This window comes from Drosophila hydei, unplaced genomic scaffold (assembly GCF_003285905.1).
Source record: "Drosophila hydei strain 15085-1641.00,03,60 unplaced genomic scaffold, DhydRS2 tig00008122-arrow-pilon, whole genome shotgun sequence".
In the NCBI taxonomy this organism is placed as follows: domain Eukaryota; kingdom Metazoa; phylum Arthropoda; class Insecta; order Diptera; family Drosophilidae; genus Drosophila; species Drosophila hydei.
Window position 1 is genome coordinate 1,800,830 of NW_022045833.1, and position 20,571 is coordinate 1,821,400.

Here is a 20,571-nt window from a genome sequence, read left to right on the forward strand (position 1 = left end):
ATTCTATTCACAATTCTAGTGGTGGGACGAAGTGATGGACATCTTTAACGGGGTATGAACGCTACTCTATATAATTCCTAGTTATAGATCCTAAAAATTTGCTACTTTTTTTTTTTGTTTGTTTTTTTGTGTTCCGTTTGATAGTAAAACTATTCCGCAATTCCTTTAGTATAACTTATCTATCTTATTCCCTCTCCGATTCAATAATTACGCTTAACGCTAAGTGGCTCAGGGAACATACGCGCATACCACGCATTATAATAGAGTTCGTCGATGATATCGACGGCTGTTCAGTAAGTCTTATGGAGTCGAGCAACAAGGTTATCATTGCACTCGAAATACTAATTTTTGCAGTCGAAATTGAAAGTGACTTCAACTGTTCTTAATCTCGATTTGTCTCTTTTTTATCATAAAACAGAATTTGGAGCAATCGAAGCTATCGCCGCATTACACGGAAGGCAATTTGTCAAGGTAAGCAACTGGAACTTCCACGATAACTAATGCTCGACTATAATTTAAAATACTTCTGCTCGGCAGAGCGCTGGCCAAGGAGTCTGGCTACACCAGCGATTCCAATCTAGTCTTTCGCAAAAAGGAGCTGCCCGTTAGCAGTCCGCTGAGTCCCGTGGAGCAGCGCCAGGCCTACAAGAGCTTACAGGCCGGTGGCGAGCCGCCTTTGCTGGGCTTCCGTAAGCCAGCGCCCGAGAAACCCAAAGGTAGGCGAGTTCACAACTGAACTAGTTCATGGTTACTTCTATAACACTTCTTTTACTAATTCCTCAATCGGTGTTGGTTCTCTCTCAAGCTCTACTCTACTCTTTAACTCTGTAAACCTAACTAGTTTGTACCTTTCTTAACGACTTGATAAATATTTACAAACACACCCACTGCCACACTTGAAGTTGTTATCAGCAAATGCGTCGCACTGCAGCACCGGGCACCCGTTATACAGTCGCTGCTCTCATGATTAATACGAAAATCTCTCTCGATTCCTGCTCTTCTGACAAAACCCGCAGAAATTGTGGAAGAGTTTGAATTTATACAGATAACGCCTACGCTCACCAAGATACGCGTGAGCACCAAGCCACTAGAGGAGCCTAAGGAAGAGCCACAACTGCCAGCATCAGCTCCAACACCACCACCTCCTCCTCCACCACCACCACCGCCACCGCCACCGCCGTCGTCTTCGACCTCCGCTAGCAAAATGTTTACGCATTTCTCCAAGAATCTGCCCTCGTTTATACCGCTAAGCAAGAAGCAGCCGCAGCCGCAGCCGCAGGAGACGCCGCCTCTGCCGCCGCATCGTCGCTCTTCCTGCACGAAGAGCACCGTGCGCGTGGAGAAGATCACAAGCAGCTGCTCCAAGTCGCGTCATGATCAATGCTTTCAGCCACCTGGCGGCAATGGCAATGTCAACACTATTAGCCTGCGCAAGGTCTCGAGCGCACGGCGTGAGCCCATTTGCCGCTCCAAGTCCGCGGGCGCTGTGTCCACATTGCTGGCCACGCTGACGGCCACCAAGGAGACGCGCAGCAAGGATGGCTGCCTGTTGCGCGTGCAGCAGCAGCAGCAGCAGCAGCATCATCATCATCGCTCGATCAGTCCCAGTCGTCGTCCGGCGCGGCTGCTGGCGCTGCGTCATTCGAGCCGCAGTCCCGTCGCCTTTGGACGCAGCATTTCCAAGGAGCGCAGCTTTGCCGAGGAGAAGAAGCGCTTGGAGAACACGCTGCCAGCCAGCCGCACCAACTTTGAGGCCAGCACGAATATATTGAGGGATCCCTCGCTCAAGTCGCCGCAGGAGGTGCGCGAGGCGGTGCGTTCGTATGCGACGTGCAAGGCGCAGCATGCGCGCAGCAAGTCGTTGCCGCGCTTGCGCCACAGCACCGTCAGCACCACCACGCGGCACACGATGTGCTTCCCCCAGGTGCGGCCGCAGAATCTGCTCGACTGTGGTCGCGCCCTCAAGAAGGTGTTGCCCGCGTGCAGCAAGGCGCAGACTCGGACCGTTGCCACGTTGCATCGCAGCGCCTCGAACGAGAGCTTGCCGCGCAGCAACTCCACCTACTCGATTGATTCGGTGGTGCGGCAGGAGTATGTGCCCATAGCACCGCCCAAGACCTATGTGGGTAAGTCGAAGCCAGCCAAATCGCTGCCAGCGCCGCTGCAAACCAGCCGCAGCGAGGGCCATGTGCCACGCAAACGTGCCAGCAGCACCACCAAAACCGGCAAAACCACTGCTAAATCCAAGCCAGCTGTAGCACAGCAATCCTACAGCGAAACGGTGCGTGAGAAAACCCACTTCTGGAACGATTACAATGCAAAGCAGAGCCACAGCCAGAGCCACAGCCAGACCCAAACGCCCCACTCGCTGCCGCAGCTGATCAATGGCGGCACCGCTGACTACAAATACTGTTCGCTGGTGGAGCCCGGCTACGGCGAGGACATCTATGACTGTGCCGCCCAGCCGCCCTCCAGTTGCATCGAGGATCTCGTGTGGAAGTACGAGAACAAGGCACAGCCGAGCGCTAGCCGAGCTCAGCCAGTGACAGACATTGCACGGCCGCAGTCGCCTGAGGTGGTGCAGCGGCGCTTTTCGCCCACGCGCGAGGTGCGCGTGCCGCAGACCCAGCAGCGCGAGGTGCGTTCGCCTTCGCGTCGTCGCATCGACAGTCTGCGCTCGAGCCAGCGGCAGGACAAAGAGCAGCAGCAGGCGGTGGCGCGTGCCAGCAGCCTGAGCAGCGCCGACGATCGCAGCAAGCGGCAGCAGAGTGGTGCAGACGGCGCCGCCACGGGCGGCCTCTATCAGTGCGGCGAGCTGGCGCACAGTGCCACCTCGCTGGTGCACCTGGAGCGGCACAGTCCGAGCTGTCGGTATCGCAACAATTGCGAGCGCTTCACCGAGCTGAATCGCTTCTACAGCACCTTGGAGCGCGTGGGGCAGCTGGAGCGCGCCACCTCGGCTAGCAACTTTCATCCGTTGCGCAAGGATGCGGAGCTGCTCGACTTCGATGAGTGGCGCAAGGTGCGTCTGCACGAGCGCGCCGAAAAGGAGCTGCAATATCTGATGGGCAAGCTGCAGTCGGATCAGCGCGAGCGCGATTTGCACTTCCGCTCGAAGGACGTCAGCGAAATCAAATGGCGGCACGATGCGGACCAGGCGCTGCATGCCAAGCAGAAATCTGTGGAGGATTTGCGCGAGAATTTCGAGCAGCTGCAGCTGCTGAAGCAGCAACTGCCGCCGCCGCCCGTGCAGCGTCAATGGCGGCGCAATACTGTGGCAGATCTGGCGAGCAGCCTGGAGCCACAGCCCCCAGCCGAGCGACACTTGAACAATGATTTGGTTAGCACGCTCTCCAAGGATCAGATCAAGAAGATCACACAGCAGCTGAATGAGATCTACGCGGGCAACAGGAGAGCTGCCGTGGAGGAGCAGTATGTGGTCACCGTCGAGAAGGACTCGAAGCCCAGCAGCCAGGCGAACAGCCTAAAGGTGCGCTGCAACTCGACCATTAGCAAGGAGCAGTTGCTGGGTCCAGTGCTGCGCAAGCGCGAGGAGCAGCAGCAGACGCAGACGCTGCCACGTGCCACGCGCAGTCAGTCGCCGGTGGTGGTGGCACGCGAGACGCGCGGCGCCATAGCCGCCAAGAATGCGGAGCTAACTTTGAGCAAGCCACCCGAGGTGCCGCCACGCCCCAAGCCCAAAATCGAGGCAAAGTCCACGAAGGCCATAGCCAAAGTGGAGCAGGCGCAGGGAGCAGAGGACAGCAAGGAGAATCCCATCAATCAGAAGATACAATATTTCGAGGAACGCCAGTTCGAGGAGCCCAGCAAGACCATCTACCATGCGCGCGAGGACAGCTCCCCGGACGAGGCCGAGGTCATGCGTCTCATCGAGCAGAACATGCAGGCGAGGCAGCAGGCCAGGCACGCTCAGCTGGTGCACACGGAGCTGAGCAACTCGCTGACCGATCTGAGCGGCATCTACGGCGAGCGCGCCGCGGCACGTGTAAATTTTCACTTGCACAGCCCGCCCGAGCGGCCGCCCGACGGCCAACTCGAGCCCGATCAGCCGGCCGAGCTGCACAGCTACGCGGCTGGCTCGCCCGTCGGCAGCATTGAGCTCTACGATGCATACTATCGGTCGCGCAGCCTGTCGCCGCAGTCGCAGGTCTCCGCCTGCTCCAGCTCCTATCTGCAGCGCGTCTATACGGGCGAGGTGCAGAAGATCAAGCAGAAGTTCGAGAGCATCGAGCGCGAGCAGTCGAACGAAAGGCGCGATTTTTTTGGGCTTAGCCAGCTGCGGAAGGCGCGCAGCGATCCTCAATTGAAGGCGGGAGGATCAAAAGACGCCTCGGGCAACGCCGCGGATGCGTTGCCAGCTGCCGACGCTGTCAGTCACAAGCTGGAGTCCACATCGCCGGATCGTGGCCGGCGGCGACAGCGCGGCCTGCTGATGCCGCACATCGACATCATCAGCAAAATGGCCGAGCTGCTGCCGGCCAAGGTCAGTCCGACGCGCAGTCACAGCAGCAACAGCTGCTCCGCGGGCCACGTTCAGACGCTGCGCCATCGTTACGAGTCGCCCGAGCCCGGCCAGAGTCTGCCGCAGCGTTATCTATCCACGTCGCTGGCCGATCTGCGCGACGTGCACGACATCTCGCCGCACCTGAGCGGCGATTGGGTGGCCCACAAGCATCCAGAGCGCACGCCGGCGCTGCCCAAGAAGCCCAAACGCAATCTGGGCCTCAGAGCCAACTCCACCTCGCCCATACGTCCAGCCAGGGCGACTCAGCAGGCGACGGCAGACATCTTTGCCAATCAGCAATTCGATGCTCACAAGCATCGGCCCAAGGCGCGCTACGTGCCCGATGGAGAGAGCGTAGCTAGCACGGCTACCCGGCGTTGCCCGGTCAGCAGCTTGGAACGTCTCAAGCGCAGCGCCATGGCGGTCACGTTTAAAGGTAACATTCCTTCTTGACAGTGTGGCAGTGGGTGTGTCTCCTAAGGGCTGTTGCCTGCGCTTCAGCTGCTCACCTAATCTCGTAGTCTTAGGCTTGGTTTCTCGTTGCTCTGTTCTGAAGACTTGGCTTACAATTGGTTTTCCGTTCACATTTCGAAATTTTTATCCAACTTCTGTATTGTCCATTTGTCCATTGCTGGCGTAGATTTTGACTCGAGCGCCGCACCACCACCACCAATACCCCCACAGCCGCCACTCAAGGGCCTGGCCAACCACTCGGGCTATGAGCCCTACAGCCCATTCGTCAACAGCAACGGTGATCGAATTGATTCGGGTACAGGTGAGTTCAGGCAGGTGCCAAACAGTCGTTGGCGTTGCCAGATCGCTGCTTGCAAACTGTACTAAAAAAATGAGTGTACTAAAAAGTGAGCAAATTACGAAAATTTGCATTTTAAAAGGGGTCAGCAGCGACCACTAATTATATGGTCATCTCAAGCTAATGGATTTGAAATTTGTAAATTTCGTTTCACTCTGAATTTGAATTTTCCAAAAAAAAATTTTGATAAATTTATGTGTACTAAAAACTGATCAGCTGATCAGAAGAATATTTTGATATTTCAAAGACTTCTAGAGTAAGGTTCTATCATATCTTATCTCAAGAATATGCTTTATTTAAATTATTTATTATTTAAATTAAATTTTATTTAAATGAATTCGCTTAAAGCCTAAGAATCTTTTTGATATTGAAGTCTGTCTCTATGAGAATAGGCTTTACTTTACTAAGTGTCAAACTTGAATTCTATTTAAATTGAGCAATTTTTATATTTTAGTTCAGTCTGAGGTACTTTATATTTTAAAGAAACTTTAATCATAGTTGTACTAAAACACATATGTGTGCTAAAAATCTCTCTCTCTCTTTCACTCTCTCAATAATCTAAATACTTGTGTTAGGAATAGGATTATCAAGAAGTGTACTAAAAATGATGCTTATACTTGAACTACGAATATATTCGCCCTTTTATTAAATTGAGATGGTTCTTCACATATTTAAAATCAAATATTACAAAATTATAATTTGTTTAAATTATATTTGGCAATATTGTATGTTTCTCTGTAAGTTAAAAATTAAAAAAATTATTTTTATTTATGCTTGAAGAAGCCAACTCTGAGACGTGTGAAATTTAATAGCCCAAGTATTTCACATGTGTGCTAAAAAAGCTTTGTACACTTATACATTTAGGTAGACTCATATTAAAGATTATCATTCAATTTATGCTGAAAAAGTCTGAAAAAAAAAAAACAAGTCAATTGAGAACTGAGCTAAAAACTAATATATTTTTCTTGTCTTTTACCTGTGCTAAAAAAGTTTTAAATGTACATTTTTAGCACAGTAAAAATATATAATATATATATTTATAAGTATATCACTTTTTTAGACAAATGATAAACATTTTAGGTAGACTTCATTTAAAGCTGCTTTTAGCACAGCTCAGTCAAAAATATATAAGTTTTTTAGTCCAGTTCTCTGTTTACTTGACTAAGATTTTTTAGCTCATATTTAAATATAATATGTAATAAGAATTTATCTAAATGTATAACTATACAAATTTTTTTTAGTACACATAAATATCATACATCACGTGAACTATATTTATCTATCACAATTCTTTTAGATCTAGACTCTGAAAACTTGCTTAAAAATTCTTTTTGACATCTCTTGAAATTTCTCTAAGCCCTAATCGATCTCTAGACCTTCATAAAACTTCTAAAAACAGCTTTCAACATTAAACGATTTCCAAGCTAAATTACCTCACATTCACCTTTGTCCAGCCCTCAGCCCCTTTCACATTGAATTTCTTGGCTACGCCTCTGCGTGCTGCGTTCATTCAATGACCTTTGCGAAATTCCATTTTTATTCTCTTTGAGTTATTTCTCGTTTTGCTTTTACTACCGCAACAAATTTCCGCAATTGCTGCAATGGCAATAGCTTTTTGTTTTGAAGGTGCGCCGCGTGCATTAGCTGACCAAATTAATCGATAGGGCCAATAGCAGAAGCGCCGGAGGAGACTGACGGCCAACGTTGTTGACCCGCTTACCGCCACCTGTCCAAGGCGCAAGCCGAGCACGAGGCAGCGGCACAAGCGACGACCGAGCCGAACGAATATCCAACCCTCAAAGCCGGCCCAGACGTTGCCATGGCCAAAATGTGTCAACAAAACAAACAACAACAACAACAACAATAAGAACAAGAAAAGCTGCCCGAGCTGACGTTGGTTACCTGTTCATGCGGCCTTTCAATTCAGTTAGTTTCACTTTTCCGTGCCAAAAACGTCAACGCTCGACCATTTCCTAATTAAATGCGACGCGCGTCAATTTCCACTTACATAATGCACCACTGAGTGGTGCAAAAAGAAAAATTTAGAAAGAAAAACAAAAAAAACACTAGAAATAAATTAAAAAATAATTATGATACATCAAACGTTAGCGCCGCGTCGCAGCAACACCTACGCGGGCCAGCAGCAACCCCCTGGCAACAGCAGCCGGAACAACCACAGCAGCAACAACCACAGTCGACGCACTGCCTCAACGGCGGGCAATCGCGTGCACTGGCGACAGCCGCATCAAAAGCTGCACAGCAGCTGCAATGATTTAGAGCTGACAGATGACAACATTCAGCCGCAGCACAGCAGCAACAACAACGGCTACGACCAGTGGCAGCGACGTCCGTTGAGCAGCGATGGCAACAACTACTACAACAATAGCAACAACTTGACGCCAGCCACGCTGCATCGCAGCGTCTGCGATATGCCCAACTGCGGCAAGCTGCTTTGGCTGCGACGCGACACAGCAGCAACAGCAGCAGCGCCGATGGTGCCGCCGCTGCCAGCAGCAGCAGCAGCAGCAGCAACAGCAGCAACAACAACAACAACCACAGCAATGAGTTATCATATTGTAGGGCTGCCACACACGCCGGCGCCAGCGCAGCGTCAGGCATATTTGGCCAATCGGCATGCCATAGGCGCCTCCATGCCGCTGCTCATGTGGCAGCAACAGCAACTGCAACAGCAGCAGCAGCAGCCGTGGCAACAGCTAAGCGGCAGTTAGTATTGAGCTTAATATATACCCCCCCCTTCACTGGCTGCTTGCCTCCTTTTTAGCCAAAGTGCAGGCTGCTGCCACGCCCACTCATAAGCCAAAACGTTCACTTTCTCAATTTTTGATTAAACGATTTTCCAGTTTTGCGCTTTCTCACGCTACTTTTTTGCAAAACGAAACTTGTTATCAGAGAGAGAGAGAGACTCAGAGAGTAGCAGATAAAGAGAGAGAGAGAGGGCTAGAGGGAGAGAGCGTGTGTCTCTCTTTTGCAATTGTTATGCATCTCACGTTTTTCACGTGCTTCGTGATAAAAAGCTTCGCATTGTTGGCCGCTTCGAGCTTTCTGAGGTGCAACGATCTCTGCAACTCTGATCTTGTGCAGGGCCTCATACAGTGGCACACAAAGGTGCTTCAAATCGAAATTTAAATACAATCAGGAATTATATTTAATATATGCATTTCTCAATTGTGAATTGCATAAAAAGTAAAGCAACGACAATTGAAAATTGAAGAAGAATAAGAATTATCAAAGATATAAGCAGCAAAGGTTCTACATCTTTAAACTAACTAACTAAGTCTTTATAGAGCAGTCTTTATAGAGCATTTAATTCAAATATTTATATTTTATATTTTAGCTGATTTGAGTAAATATAAAGCTAATTTCGTGAAAAGCAAATCAGAACTGAGATCAGCTCATCCTTCCTAATAATAAAAGAAAACTTTAAGCTGAACAGAAATATTAATATTTATTTTTTGGCTTAAAAAAATCTGAGCAGACCCTTGAGTTTATTGTTGAAAATGCATACTAAGTTAAATTTTCAAGTATTAAAATATTTTTTAATATCTTTTTCCACTATTTTCTTAGCTTTGCTCTCTCTTCCTTCCTCTTCGTCATTTCTTAGATTATCACACAAAAAAGTTTCTATTATAAAGCGTACAAATAACTTTCCTTCTGTGAAATATGTCGCTTCTAAGCTTTATTTGTGATTGTTTTTTTCCAAGATAATTATATAAAATTATACTTAAGTTATACTTAATTCTTGGTTATTATAGGAAAAACAGTTTATCAAATGAAAGCTTTCGATAAAAAAAAGTTAAGGAAATGTTCCACCATAATTAGTATTCCGTTTTCGATAATAATATCACAATTGGCATTTATAGCTTTTATATATTTTATATAAAATATAAAGTATAAATAAATATTTGGATAATTCATATACATTCATATATATATATATATATATATATATATATATATATATATATATATATATATATATATATATATATATATATATATATATATATATATATATATATATATATATATATATATATATATATATATATATATATATATATATACGTCCTTCTAGACGTCAAAGTCAAAGTACAGCTGTTATACAAATATATTTAACATTTTCATTAACATTCAGCTTAACATATGTTACGCCAAATGTAAAAATGTTTCTGCTTAATTTAAGCAAAAGTCTCAAAATACTTTGAGCAGATGAGCTAAGCTCAAGCCAGAAAAAAATGTAGAAGCTCAGTTCAAGCTAAAAACATTTTGAGGTAGAAGAGCTCAATATATATTATATATATATATATTTATATATATATATATATATATATATATATATATATATATATATATATATATATATATATATAAAATCTAATTTTCTTTTCTATTTTAACAATTTTTAAACATAGAAAATTTCAAATATTTCTAATTCTTTTTTAATTGAATATTTCAAGCATTGCTTTCACTACACTGTCCACGGGCATGTGCCATTGGATTCATGCACATTCGAACGGCGCTTATCAGCTGTGCGTGAGTTAAATGCCCCACTGTAAGCACTTCACACATTAACCGCAACAACAATCAGTAGAAGAAGCAGCAGCAGCAGCTGTGTAATGTCTGAATAAACGTGAGATTTGAGGTGGGGCGCCAAAGAAACGGCATTCGTTGTACGACGATAACTGAACGGCTCCAGTAGAGGCTTTTGGCGCTCTTTTTTATGCCAGACACTCTCTCAATTTGTCAGTTGTTCAGTGCAGTCATTCACTCAGTCTTTCCATTTCATTCAGTTTGAATTTCAGTTTCGGTTTCAGTTGAGCGCAACGCGTGCTACGAGGCAGTTGTTGAAGACGCGCGTCGATCGACGGTCGTAAACGAGTTTAGACGAGGTTCGTGTTGGGACTTGGTCGAGAGACTTTATCAGCTCTACGACCTTCTCATACTATCTGGCTGTGATTCTGATTGATTGTGTGACTAATCACAGTGAACCGAAGTGTAGAGTGAGGGGCAGAAAAAAGGTCTTTAAGCGCTGATTAACCTAACTGAAAGGCTTGAAAGAGTTCAAGAAAAGCCGGCTTAACGGGGCAAGCAAGTGCAGACAAGTGCATGTGTGTGTGTGTGTGTGTATGTATGTGTGTGCATGTTCAGTGAAAGATGAAAATCGGCAACACTTTCAAAACGCTGCAAATTGCGGCGCCTCAAACAAATCAGTGAAAGTGAAAAATCTCTCAAGTGACAATTACATTTTGTTTTTTTTTTTAGTTGTCTTCCACAACAAAAAGTTGTTTGTCTGTTGTGCTTTATGATTTTTTAAAGCATTTTGTCACTGTCACAGGCGGACAACAACAACAACAACAACAACAAATATTTGTACAGCTTGTGTTCCGCTTTTTCGAAGCCCTTCAACAAAAATTTCTATTTCTATTTATTTGTGGGCAAAATTTATCTCTGGCTGCTGCTGCGCAATTCGTTTAGAATTTGCCTTACGACTTTGTTTGATTTCTAATTGTTTAACTGGCATTCATATCAGTTGAGCGTTCTATTAATTCTGCTTCCAAGTTCATGTGAAACGCGGTCACGTCACATGCAAATGAATCTCCCAGCAATGCAGCCCAAGGCCCCGCGGAATATTTCTACTCATATCTGCTCCAACTATGCAAATGATATCTATACTAAGACAACTTGGAGCTACTTTAGTAGTTCATCAACTACTCACTGCTAGTAGCTTAAGTTAGTCTTAGTTGTTCTTCTTGTAAATCATTTCAATTATATATCTTTTTCGAGGTTTACTTTGCTTGCCAGCAGAAGCTGCTCAGGGTATTCCCTTGGCTTTGTTTTCAAGCTCACCAAAAATCTGCAATTTTATGTTTAATTAGTCGAGTTGTGTGCTATTAAGCATAAGCATTAACTAAATCATTATGCATTGTTTTCGAGTCAACAAAGAATTTTTTAATTAATTTTTTAAAATTATTTTTTAATATTTCCAAATTCTTTTAGTTTTATATAAAACTCGGCTCAGTCTCTTGACTTTGTCTTTAGCCCAATTAAGCTCTGCAATTTGCTTTTAACTACTCGATTATTCAATTATCAATTTAAGCACATTATGAGCGAATTTTGCTTGCTAAAAATAATTTTTTTTTTCTGCATAATTGAATTAAATTTAATTCTGCCTAATTTAATGTAAAGAAAATAAATTTTTAATTTTTTAATTCATTTTAAATAAAATAAATTTTGCATTTTCTGCATAATTTTATTTAAATGCAAAAAATTAATTTTATCAAATTTATTTTAAATAAAATAATTTTAATTTTTCTGCCTTATTGCCTAAATTAAAAAAAATTAATTTTTTTATCTTCTTTTAAGACTTATGCCTTATGACTTCATATATTAATTCTTCTATCTAACTTAACTCTTATTTATATATATACATACGCGATAGGTGTTTGATGAAGTCTGTTTATCTCTGATTTACGTCTTTTGGCATTTAAAAACATTTATTTATTATTATTTTTTTAATCTATGAATTCTTGTACAGCTGAGCTTACACAATGTTTTCTCTTATCTAATTATCTTAGATTTTTTTTAAAATCTTAAAACAATTTATTTGCATATTTTTCAAATTTTCTGGATTTGATTTATTTCAAGTTAAATAAATTGTTTTAAAATAAATAATCAAAAATTCATAATTTGCTGTGTTTAATATATTTTTGCTCAGCTTAATATATTTATAGAAAATATATGTATAACAGAAAACTATGAATTTTGTATTATATAACTTAAAACAATTTTTTGTCTTGAATTAAAGCTAAGCAGCTCAACAAATTTCCCTTTCAAATGCACTTAACTCAGGTTTTAGCTTGGTTTTTTATTAAAAAAAAACCTCTGCTTGTCTACTAAATAGCGTTGATTAGTGTAAAGGTAACTCTTTCCTAAGCAAAGTTCACTTTTAAGCTATATATTATATATAAATTGCAACTGTATCTATTAATTTTTATGTGTATATGCATGAAGTAGGCTAAACGCCTGCAGCTTGGCTCATATTTTAAAACCAGGCTGCGACTAGCCAAGTTAATTTATGACCTTAAAGTGCAGATAAAAATTAAGCTTTATGAAAAAAAAAAAAAAAAAAATATATATATATATATATATATATATATATGTAATTAATTGTTGTTAGCTCAGACAGGCATAGGCAAGACTAGGAATTTAGAGGAAAAACTTACATAAATCTAAGATTTATCTCATGGTAGCTAAAACTGATTAAACAATAAAGAACATTTAGAACATTATTATAAATAAAATAAATATATATATGTACAATATATATACAATATATAAGTCTCAGTCAACTTGCCTAATTTCAATTTAAAGTCAATCAGAATTAAACTGTTTAAGTCGCCTGCAAGTCAGGCGAAACCCTTCAAAAGCGATCAAAAACTTGATCAGATAAGCAAATAATAATTATGATTTCTTCATTGTGAGCTTTTTTAATTGACAGCCATTGCATTGTTGCATGATATAGGGGCAACATTATCTACGGATGCCAATCATGGCTGACAACAGCCGCAGCAGCAGCGGCGAGTACTTCGCAGCCAACTGGCATCCAGTGGGTCGACAGCCACCCACTTAAGCCACACGCCCAGTTGGCACCACTTTCATTTCAATTGGTGGCTCATTTAGCTATCAGTGGAAACTAACGAGCATTAACTTCAATTGCAGCTCATTTTCGATACAATGAGAAATGTTAATTCAATTTGAAAACGATTCAACAAGACTAAACTATACGTATATATATATATATCTTGTATATATATATATACTTTGTTATTCATCTCAACTTTCTCAGTTTGCTGAGAGGTTATCTGCGTTTTGTGGGGTCTATCTGCTTAGCGAGGCGTGCGCTGAACAGCGTTAACGTTGTTTATTTGCTTACCAATTGGCATGCACAGACGTTAGACTACAGATGAAGATAGCTATATACAGTGACAGACACGGATACAGCTATAGCTCTGGCTACATAGACAGTTACAGATACAGCTACAGTTACAGATAAGCGCTGAGGCTCGTTTCATAACAGCAGCGACAATCATTTATTTTTCATTATTTATTTTTTTTTTAATTTTTTTTCTGCGGTTAGCTCGTCTTACACTTGCCCTACGAGTCGCCCCCCGCTATGCCCTAACGACTCGTTTCTTATTTGTAGCAACAAGACAACCTGACGTGCGCCTTTGGGCCATCAGATTCAGATTTCTCATCGAAACCGTATCCAATTCTTATCGTTCCATATAGACGTCAATATACACTTCAAGACACCACTGAGGCATGAGTACAAGCCAAACATATCGGATGAGGAACTAGCCATACGTCAAGCGGAGCATATGCAAAAGTTATATCAGGAGGAGCGCCGACGCAAATATCTACAGGAGCTGCAGGACATGAATTCGCGACGACACACCGACAACTTTACACCCTCACAAAAGTCGCCGATTGCCCTCAATCGATACGATGACTTCCCCACAGACGTAACGCTTAAGTCGCTGGTGGGGCCCAAAACAGTGGCTCGCGCTCTCTACAATTTCCAGGGACAGAGCTCCAAGTAAGCCCCACGCCAAATCTCAACTCTCTTTATATGCACTTCACTAAATTTTTTGCTTTTAGGGAGCTCTCGTTCCGCAAGGGCGACACCGTCTACATAAGGCGACAAATCGATCCCAATTGGTATGAGGGCGAGTACAATGCCATGATTGGATTGCTGCCTGCTAGCTATGTTGAGGTACCAGCTCGAGATCTCTATTCCAATTGCTATAGTTGACGCTATAACGCATCTATTTTTCCTTCCTCTCTCTCTCTCTTTTTTTCTTTTTCTCTCAGATCATCAGTCGCGATGGCGCTCGCACACCCTCGAAGCGTCCCTCCGAGGGTCAGGCTCGTGCCAAATACAACTTCCAGGCCCAGTCCGGCGTTGAGCTCTCTCTGAACAAGGGCGAGCTGGTCACATTGACACGTCGCGTCGACGGCAATTGGTTTGAGGGCAAAATAGCCAATCGCAAGGGCATTTTCCCGGTCTCCTATGTGGAGGTAAATTGCAGTTGATATAGCTTAGACTCTACTCTACTCGACTTTACTCTACTCTACTCTACTCTACTCTACTCTACTCTACTCTACTCTAATTAACTCTACTCTAGTCACATTTACTCCACTCCACTTCTACTCTCCTCTACTCCACCCTACTCCAGATCTCCCCATTGACTTTGTTTATCATAATCTTCATCATCTTCATATTTATTTAAGTAAATATATTTGATTAGCATAATCTACTTGATATTCCATATCCTTTCTAGCATATCCCTTCAATATTATTTCGCATTTGATGCGTTATATTGTACATTCACTGAATTAAATTCATTGTACACTTTCCATTGAATATACTCATATGATTCACGTTCACTTCAGTTACTCATATTTTCGTCTAAGCATTGTCCATGAGTCATCAATACATTGTCAGCATTTGCTCAAGTCTCAAAACATTTGTTATCTTAGGTAGTATTTTAAATACGCTAGATTTCCCCTAAATTATTTATATGAAGTTCTGCTATAATCTAGCGAAGTCTGCAACAAATTCCAACTAGTCGAATATTCATGGCATATTTCTTTAGAATAATATATTTAATGAAGATACAATTTTAATAAACATGTAAAAACCAAAATCTGAGATCATCTAAAAAAGTTATCATGGAGTATTAAGCAGCTAAATAAGTTTACTGTTAGTTCTTCTCATGAATTTCCTTTTTATAGTTCATCGTTTTATCCATCTCAAGACTTTCTAACACTGCTCTGGAACTGGCAGAGTTATTTTGATTAAGTTTTCTTGCGCTGGCCCATTTGATTATTGTAGCTTAGATCAACCTTTATTCCTTTAACCCTTCATGTTATATCTCATAAAAATCTCTTCAATTCCGAACCCAAATCTAGACGTATACTCCATATACACTAACTACATTTAGCAACTCTTCTATTTAATACTTTTCTGCTAGCCGTACGCACTTTTAACTAGTCATCTAATCAAACCTTATCAACTCCTCTACTATTTACCTTTTTGGACAGGTCTTAACCGATATTGGTGCGGAAGATATTGCGGCTAGAACGACAACAGTTATCAGCACTCAGAGCACCACAAATTTGCGTCCAAATCTGGACGTCTTGCGCACAAATATCAATAACGAGTTCAATACGCTAACCCAGAATGGTGCACATCCGCCCAATGGCATACTGAAGGAGTCGCGCACGCTGCACAAGACCGATGCACTCCATGTGGACACCAGCTCCGAGCCACTGACGTGAGTCTTTAAGCCACACAAAAGAGAAATCTCCACAGTTAATTAACTCTGTGTACTGTCCTATCTAACAGCTATCGCGCCTTGTACAAATACCGACCACAGAACTCTGATGAACTGGAGATCTTAGAGGGAGATCTGGTGCATGTTCTAGAGAAGTGCGACGATGGCTGGTTTGTGGGCACCTCGCAGAGAACGGGCTGCTTTGGCACATTCCCCGGCAACTATGTGGAACGTGCCTGAGCACACAAACAAACAAAGTTATATAAAAAAGTGAATCTAAATGAAGAAGCGTTAGGAACCGTTACGATATTTGTCTTTTGTCTTTGGCAGCCAAAAAAAAAAAAAAAAACAGAAAACAAAAAAATCCAAAGAGTCTAAGAAAAAGTTAAAGATGAAAATTCAACTCTAAACTTAATTTGTAGGCCAAGGCAAAAGCAATTATTAATTATTTATATAAATTATAAAAACATTATAATTTCAATTGTTGTTAAAGAAAAACATAAACAAATATCAGCTGCTTAACTTTGCCGATGTTTTTTCTCTTTTAATTTAAATAATGTACAACTATTTATTTATTTTTAAACAAATGTTGAAATTATGTTTATTTATACAAAAAGAAAACTGAAAAAAAAAACAAGAATTATTAACCAGAAGTTTGAACCACACAACCCACACACACACCAAATATCGCCAGCTAAACTTAAAAAAAAAACAAGTTCAAGCAAAGATATATTATTTTTTATAATAAAACTTATTTTTTCGTTTAACTACTAATTTTAACTAGTCACAGCTAATTTCCAAAACCAAAAAAAAAATTACAAAAAAAGTACAACAAAATTAAAAAAAAAAAAAAAAAAAAAAAAACAACAAAATTAGAAAATCAACAGAGAAAACGTGCCTTAAATATAAACTGTTTAACAAAAATATATAATAATAATATGATTAAAACTAAAGTGCCCTTCTGTTGTGTCGACAAAGCTAATAAATTAATATGCGACTATTTATACATTTACATCAACTATTATTGAAGAACTAAATTCGTAATTTGTAATTCTATGAGCGTTTATCACACAGACACCTGTTGCTAGCGAATGCGTATTAAGTGAATCAAATAAACATAAAACAAAAAATTAATAAAAAAAAAAAAAACAAACACCAAAAACAAAATTAAATTTGTTTTATTTTAATTAAATTTAAATATAATTCTTTTAAATTTATTTTTATAAATGGGGCAGTGCAAACTTTCTAGACTTGGCAAATTTCTCAGAAAGTGCTTTAAAAAATATCTTAGGTAACAATTAAAAATTTCTGAATATTTATGTATTTTATAAAGAATCATAAATTTAAATCGTAATTATTATATATATATTTGAAGCTATATATATATTTTCGAAATTTAATGCTTAGTTTTAAATACATTTAAGTTGCTAAAAAAGACTATTAAAAGAGTTTATATTTCAACTGTTAAAAAATGAAATATCTATGAAATATATTGAATTTGTTACATTATTTTATTTTACACATAAATATATTCATTAATTATATATTAAATTACACTATACATTATAATTATATTTGAAATTTTCAAATACTTAAAATTAAAAACTCTTAAAATAGGCTTTTTTAGAAATTTAATATTTTTAAAAAATGCTTTTTAAAAATATGTTAAATTGTGCACATAAAAAATTATTCCAAATATTAAATACATTTTAATATTCTTTTTTATCAAATTTATTGAAAGGTAAAGCTATATATTTCATTGTCTATATAAATATATATAGAAATCGCTATATAGTTAGATGTTTTTAATAATATTTTTATTAATTTCAATTTAATACAAAAATATTTGTAAATCAACATAAAAACTTTTGAGTTAAATACTAGATTTTAAGTTTTCTTTTATGTCTAATAACCTTTAACTTTAACCTTTGACATTGTCATTGGCTGCATGGCATGGGATGTCATAATCCAATCACAATTTAACAATGCGTATAAATGTTACTGAACTTATTTTTAAGTATTTTATATTAAAATCTAAGTTTCTGCGATGCTTTATAATCCGCTGATGATGATATATAGCTATAAAAGACTTTAAGAGCTACTGATAAGCTAGCATTTGGTATATACGAAAAAAAAAATCAAGCTTAGCTTAACTTAAGCCCAAGTACCATCTTTATATATGTGCCAGCTATCATATACTCACGTTTGGGCCAGTTTGCGTTTTCTCTCCTGTTTGAGCTCTCGCTTGACTGCGCGCTGTTCCAGCTCCTCGGTGTACTCAGCGTACATGGCCAACAGCGCCGGATAGAGCTTGTGATAGTGCGGCAGATCGTCGACAGTCACCTGCATATTGTCAAAGGCAATGGCCACGTGCTGCATGTCCTCGCTGCTGGGCAGGCGCGGACATTTGGCATAGCGTTGCGAAAAGTGCGTGAGAATGATGTGCTTGGCCTGCATGTCGCGACCCTGTTGTATGGCCTGCGAGATGGTGCTGTGCGTCTTGATGCGCGCCTCCTCCTCCAGGTCATCCTCCATGGTGGCCTCGTGTATGAGCACCGTTGAATTGTGTCCCAGTTCCACAAGATCTGAGCAGGGCATCGTGTCGCCGCTGTAGGTCACCTTGATGGGCTCGCCTTCGTGCTGCGCTTGCAGCGTGACACTGATGCCAAAGGCATGCGGACAATGCCTCACCAGGCAGGTGGCTATCGAAGCCATGCCCAGCTGCTCGACACGCTCACCCGCCAGCGGCTGTTCCAACAGCTCGCCATTGCCCACCAGCGTGTAGGCATCTTCAATCGGTTCGATTTGACGATTGTAAAAGCTCAGCCAAGGCTCGATTTGACGTGGCGCCAGCAGCAGCAAAGGTGACGCCGGCTCCAGACGCTGTCGCTCGCGCAGCAGAGCAATCAGTCCTATGTGATGATCGGCATGCAAATGAGAGACGTAAACAGCCTGCAGCTGCAGCATCACCTCACGCGCACGCTCTCGCCCAAAGAGACGCACGATCTGACCGTGCGTGCCCTCGCCACAGTCGAACAGCATGAACGCCTCCTCAGCAGTTTGAATGAGAATCGAGCTGACGTTGCGCGTTTTATTCGGTATGCAGGAGCCAGTGCCCAGGAATATGATGCGCGGATAGCTTTTGCTCTCGATCTTCAATGTGTCCGCCGTCTCGCTCTGCAGCTGTGCGAGCAGCTCGCTGAAACCAGGCACCGCATGCGTCTCCTTGATGTATTCCTCCGGCGTCAGCTTCGATTCCAACGTGCGATCCAATCCTGTGGCGTAAATATTTATATTTTTATTATATATTTAGATATGATATGTGAGATGATATGATATAGATAATTGGAAGAGAGATATAGATAGCTGATGCGCGTCACTCACCCTTCTTAGGTCTCAAATGAAAGCTGCTCATGGAAGCAAAGCCTTGCACCTGCTTCAATTGCAGTTGCTGCTGCTGCTGCTGCTTCAGTTCCTGTTCCTCAACGATTTCACTATCGCTTAAATTATTGTCTCGCGGCTCCTCCACGCCATTATCCAGCTTCGTTTTCTTTAGGCTGTGGCTGAGCGTGTTGCTGGGACAACTCTGCTGCAGCTGCGCGGACTCAGCGAGCAGCGGAAAGTAGCACGGAGCCAGCTGATGCAGTTGATATTGAATGCGATGTGCAGCGGCATAGCCAGAAAAATGATTTAAATGCGAATTGAGATAAATGTGCTGGGTGCACGGCGAGAAGTTGGTCTGCATGAAGCTGAGATAGTCGGCATGAGCTGTCAGCTCAGGCGGACTGAAGTGCACCACAAGCGCCACCTCGGTTAGCTCCGAGTTGGCCAGCTGTTTGTACTGTTCAGACTGCGCCTTCAAAGAATCCAAGTAGTCCACGCTGGGCACATCTATGAAGACAAAGGAGAGCGCCGTTTCGGCTGGCTCTGTGACGTCCACAGAGTGTACCACTGTGCCACAGGGCAGAGTTATATCTTGTCCATTTTTAAGCTGTCCCAGCAGCGGGCCAGGCGGCACGCCCGCTTCGACGCACTTGACCAAGTTAAGCGCACCTGGGCGTGGCTTTAGCTTGCATATGTAGCTGAGTATGGGTTGCAGGGGCTGCTGCTCGCTGCGCAGCACAATTGGCTGTACGCTCAGTATCGAGTCCTCATATTGAACGCCCAAAGTGCTGTCAATGGTCTGCATCTGCAAATTCTTGAGCACCACAAAGCGGCGCATGCTCTGCAGCATGGTGTCCAGATGCGGTGGTCCATGGAGGCCGACATTGCGCACGCCTGCATCCTGGATGGTCAAAGCCAGGCCTGGCAGCCCGCCGACTGTGGTCCACGTGTTCCTTGTTACGAAGATTTGCTCCAGACGGGATAAGCGTGTCTTATGCTCGTGCGCCAGACGCTGTGTGCCTTCGCCGCAGTTGAACAGGTAACGGGACTGGTCGGTAAACAAGTAAACAGCGCTGGGTGCTCCGTTGGCGCCTGCGCCGAGCACCTGTAAATTCACAGAGCCCGGCACAACAGAGCTCAACTTTTTACGCAACACATTTGGTTGGCGTTCGTATTTGGTGGGCGGTTTTTGTTCCGCGGCAGCTGTAGACACTGTGCTGCTCATCCTGATGCAATCTTTTGTCACAGTTCGTAGCGGTCCATGCGGCACGAATCGTTGCAATTTCAACATAGGCAACCACATTTCACTTTCAGCGTGTATGAATCAGCTGTTTGGCAAGCTAGAGATGGCAACACTACCCGAGTCAGCAACATAGGCAGGGAGTCGTAAGCTGAATGTTATGACACTTTACCACACAGCATTCACTACTAAGCAATTAACATACAACAGTTCCATAACGATAAGCTACTGCTGTTAAGTAAAAAATCTCTAC

At 42.3% G+C, this 20,571-nt stretch overlaps 2 protein-coding genes across 23 annotated transcripts in view; one reads left to right on the top strand and one right to left on the bottom strand.

Moving 5' to 3' along the window:
* The window catches only part of LOC111591923 (sorbin and SH3 domain-containing protein 1), a 47,693-nt gene extending 31,287 nt beyond the window's left edge, over positions 1 to 16,406 (top strand). For 15 of the 22 annotated variants that reach the window (XM_030225000.1, XM_030225001.1, XM_030225002.1 and 12 more), the window contains 9 exons: positions 20 to 52; positions 419 to 471; positions 538 to 716; positions 5,166 to 5,300; positions 13,647 to 13,953; positions 14,016 to 14,130; positions 14,229 to 14,435; positions 15,462 to 15,694; positions 15,766 to 16,406. In XM_030225000.1, the coding sequence (XP_030080860.1) occupies positions 20 to 52; positions 419 to 471; positions 538 to 716; positions 5,166 to 5,300; positions 13,647 to 13,953; positions 14,016 to 14,130; positions 14,229 to 14,435; positions 15,462 to 15,694; positions 15,766 to 15,934 (1,431 nt within the window). In that variant the 3' untranslated portion in view covers positions 15,935 to 16,406. Of the gene's footprint in view, positions 1 to 19; positions 53 to 418; positions 472 to 537; positions 717 to 1,016; positions 4,962 to 5,165; positions 5,301 to 7,411; positions 8,061 to 10,164; positions 10,247 to 13,646; positions 13,954 to 14,015; positions 14,131 to 14,228; positions 14,436 to 15,461; positions 15,695 to 15,765 lie in introns of those variants that run through there. The other 7 variants (XM_030225003.1, XM_023303899.2, XM_023303951.2 and 4 more) reach the window with 5 other exon arrangements.
* Positions 16,407 to 17,575: 1,169 nt separating this feature from the next.
* On the bottom strand, positions 17,576 to 20,457 carry LOC111600090 (ribonuclease Z, mitochondrial). The gene is made up of 2 exons (XM_023316074.2): positions 19,079 to 20,457; positions 17,576 to 18,969 (listed from the first exon to the last, which is right to left on the bottom strand). The coding sequence occupies exons 1-2, from the start codon at positions 20,379 to 20,381 to the stop codon at positions 17,894 to 17,896; spliced, it is 2,379 nt and encodes a 792-aa protein (XP_023171842.2). The 5' UTR covers positions 20,382 to 20,457; the 3' UTR covers positions 17,576 to 17,893.
* Positions 20,458 to 20,571: the final 114 nt, after the last annotated feature.

What these genes read in the sequence shown, in the direction of transcription:
- LOC111600090 (XM_023316074.2), bottom strand. Translation starts at nt 20,381, where the DNA reads ATGTGGTTGCCTATGTTGAAATTGCAACGATTCGTGCCGCATGGACCG. An exon ending in TCATTTGAGACCTAAGAAGG is followed by an intron (nt 18,970 to 19,078) that starts GTGAGTGACGCG and finishes TTTACGCCACAG; the next exon opens with GATTGGATCGCACGTTGGAA.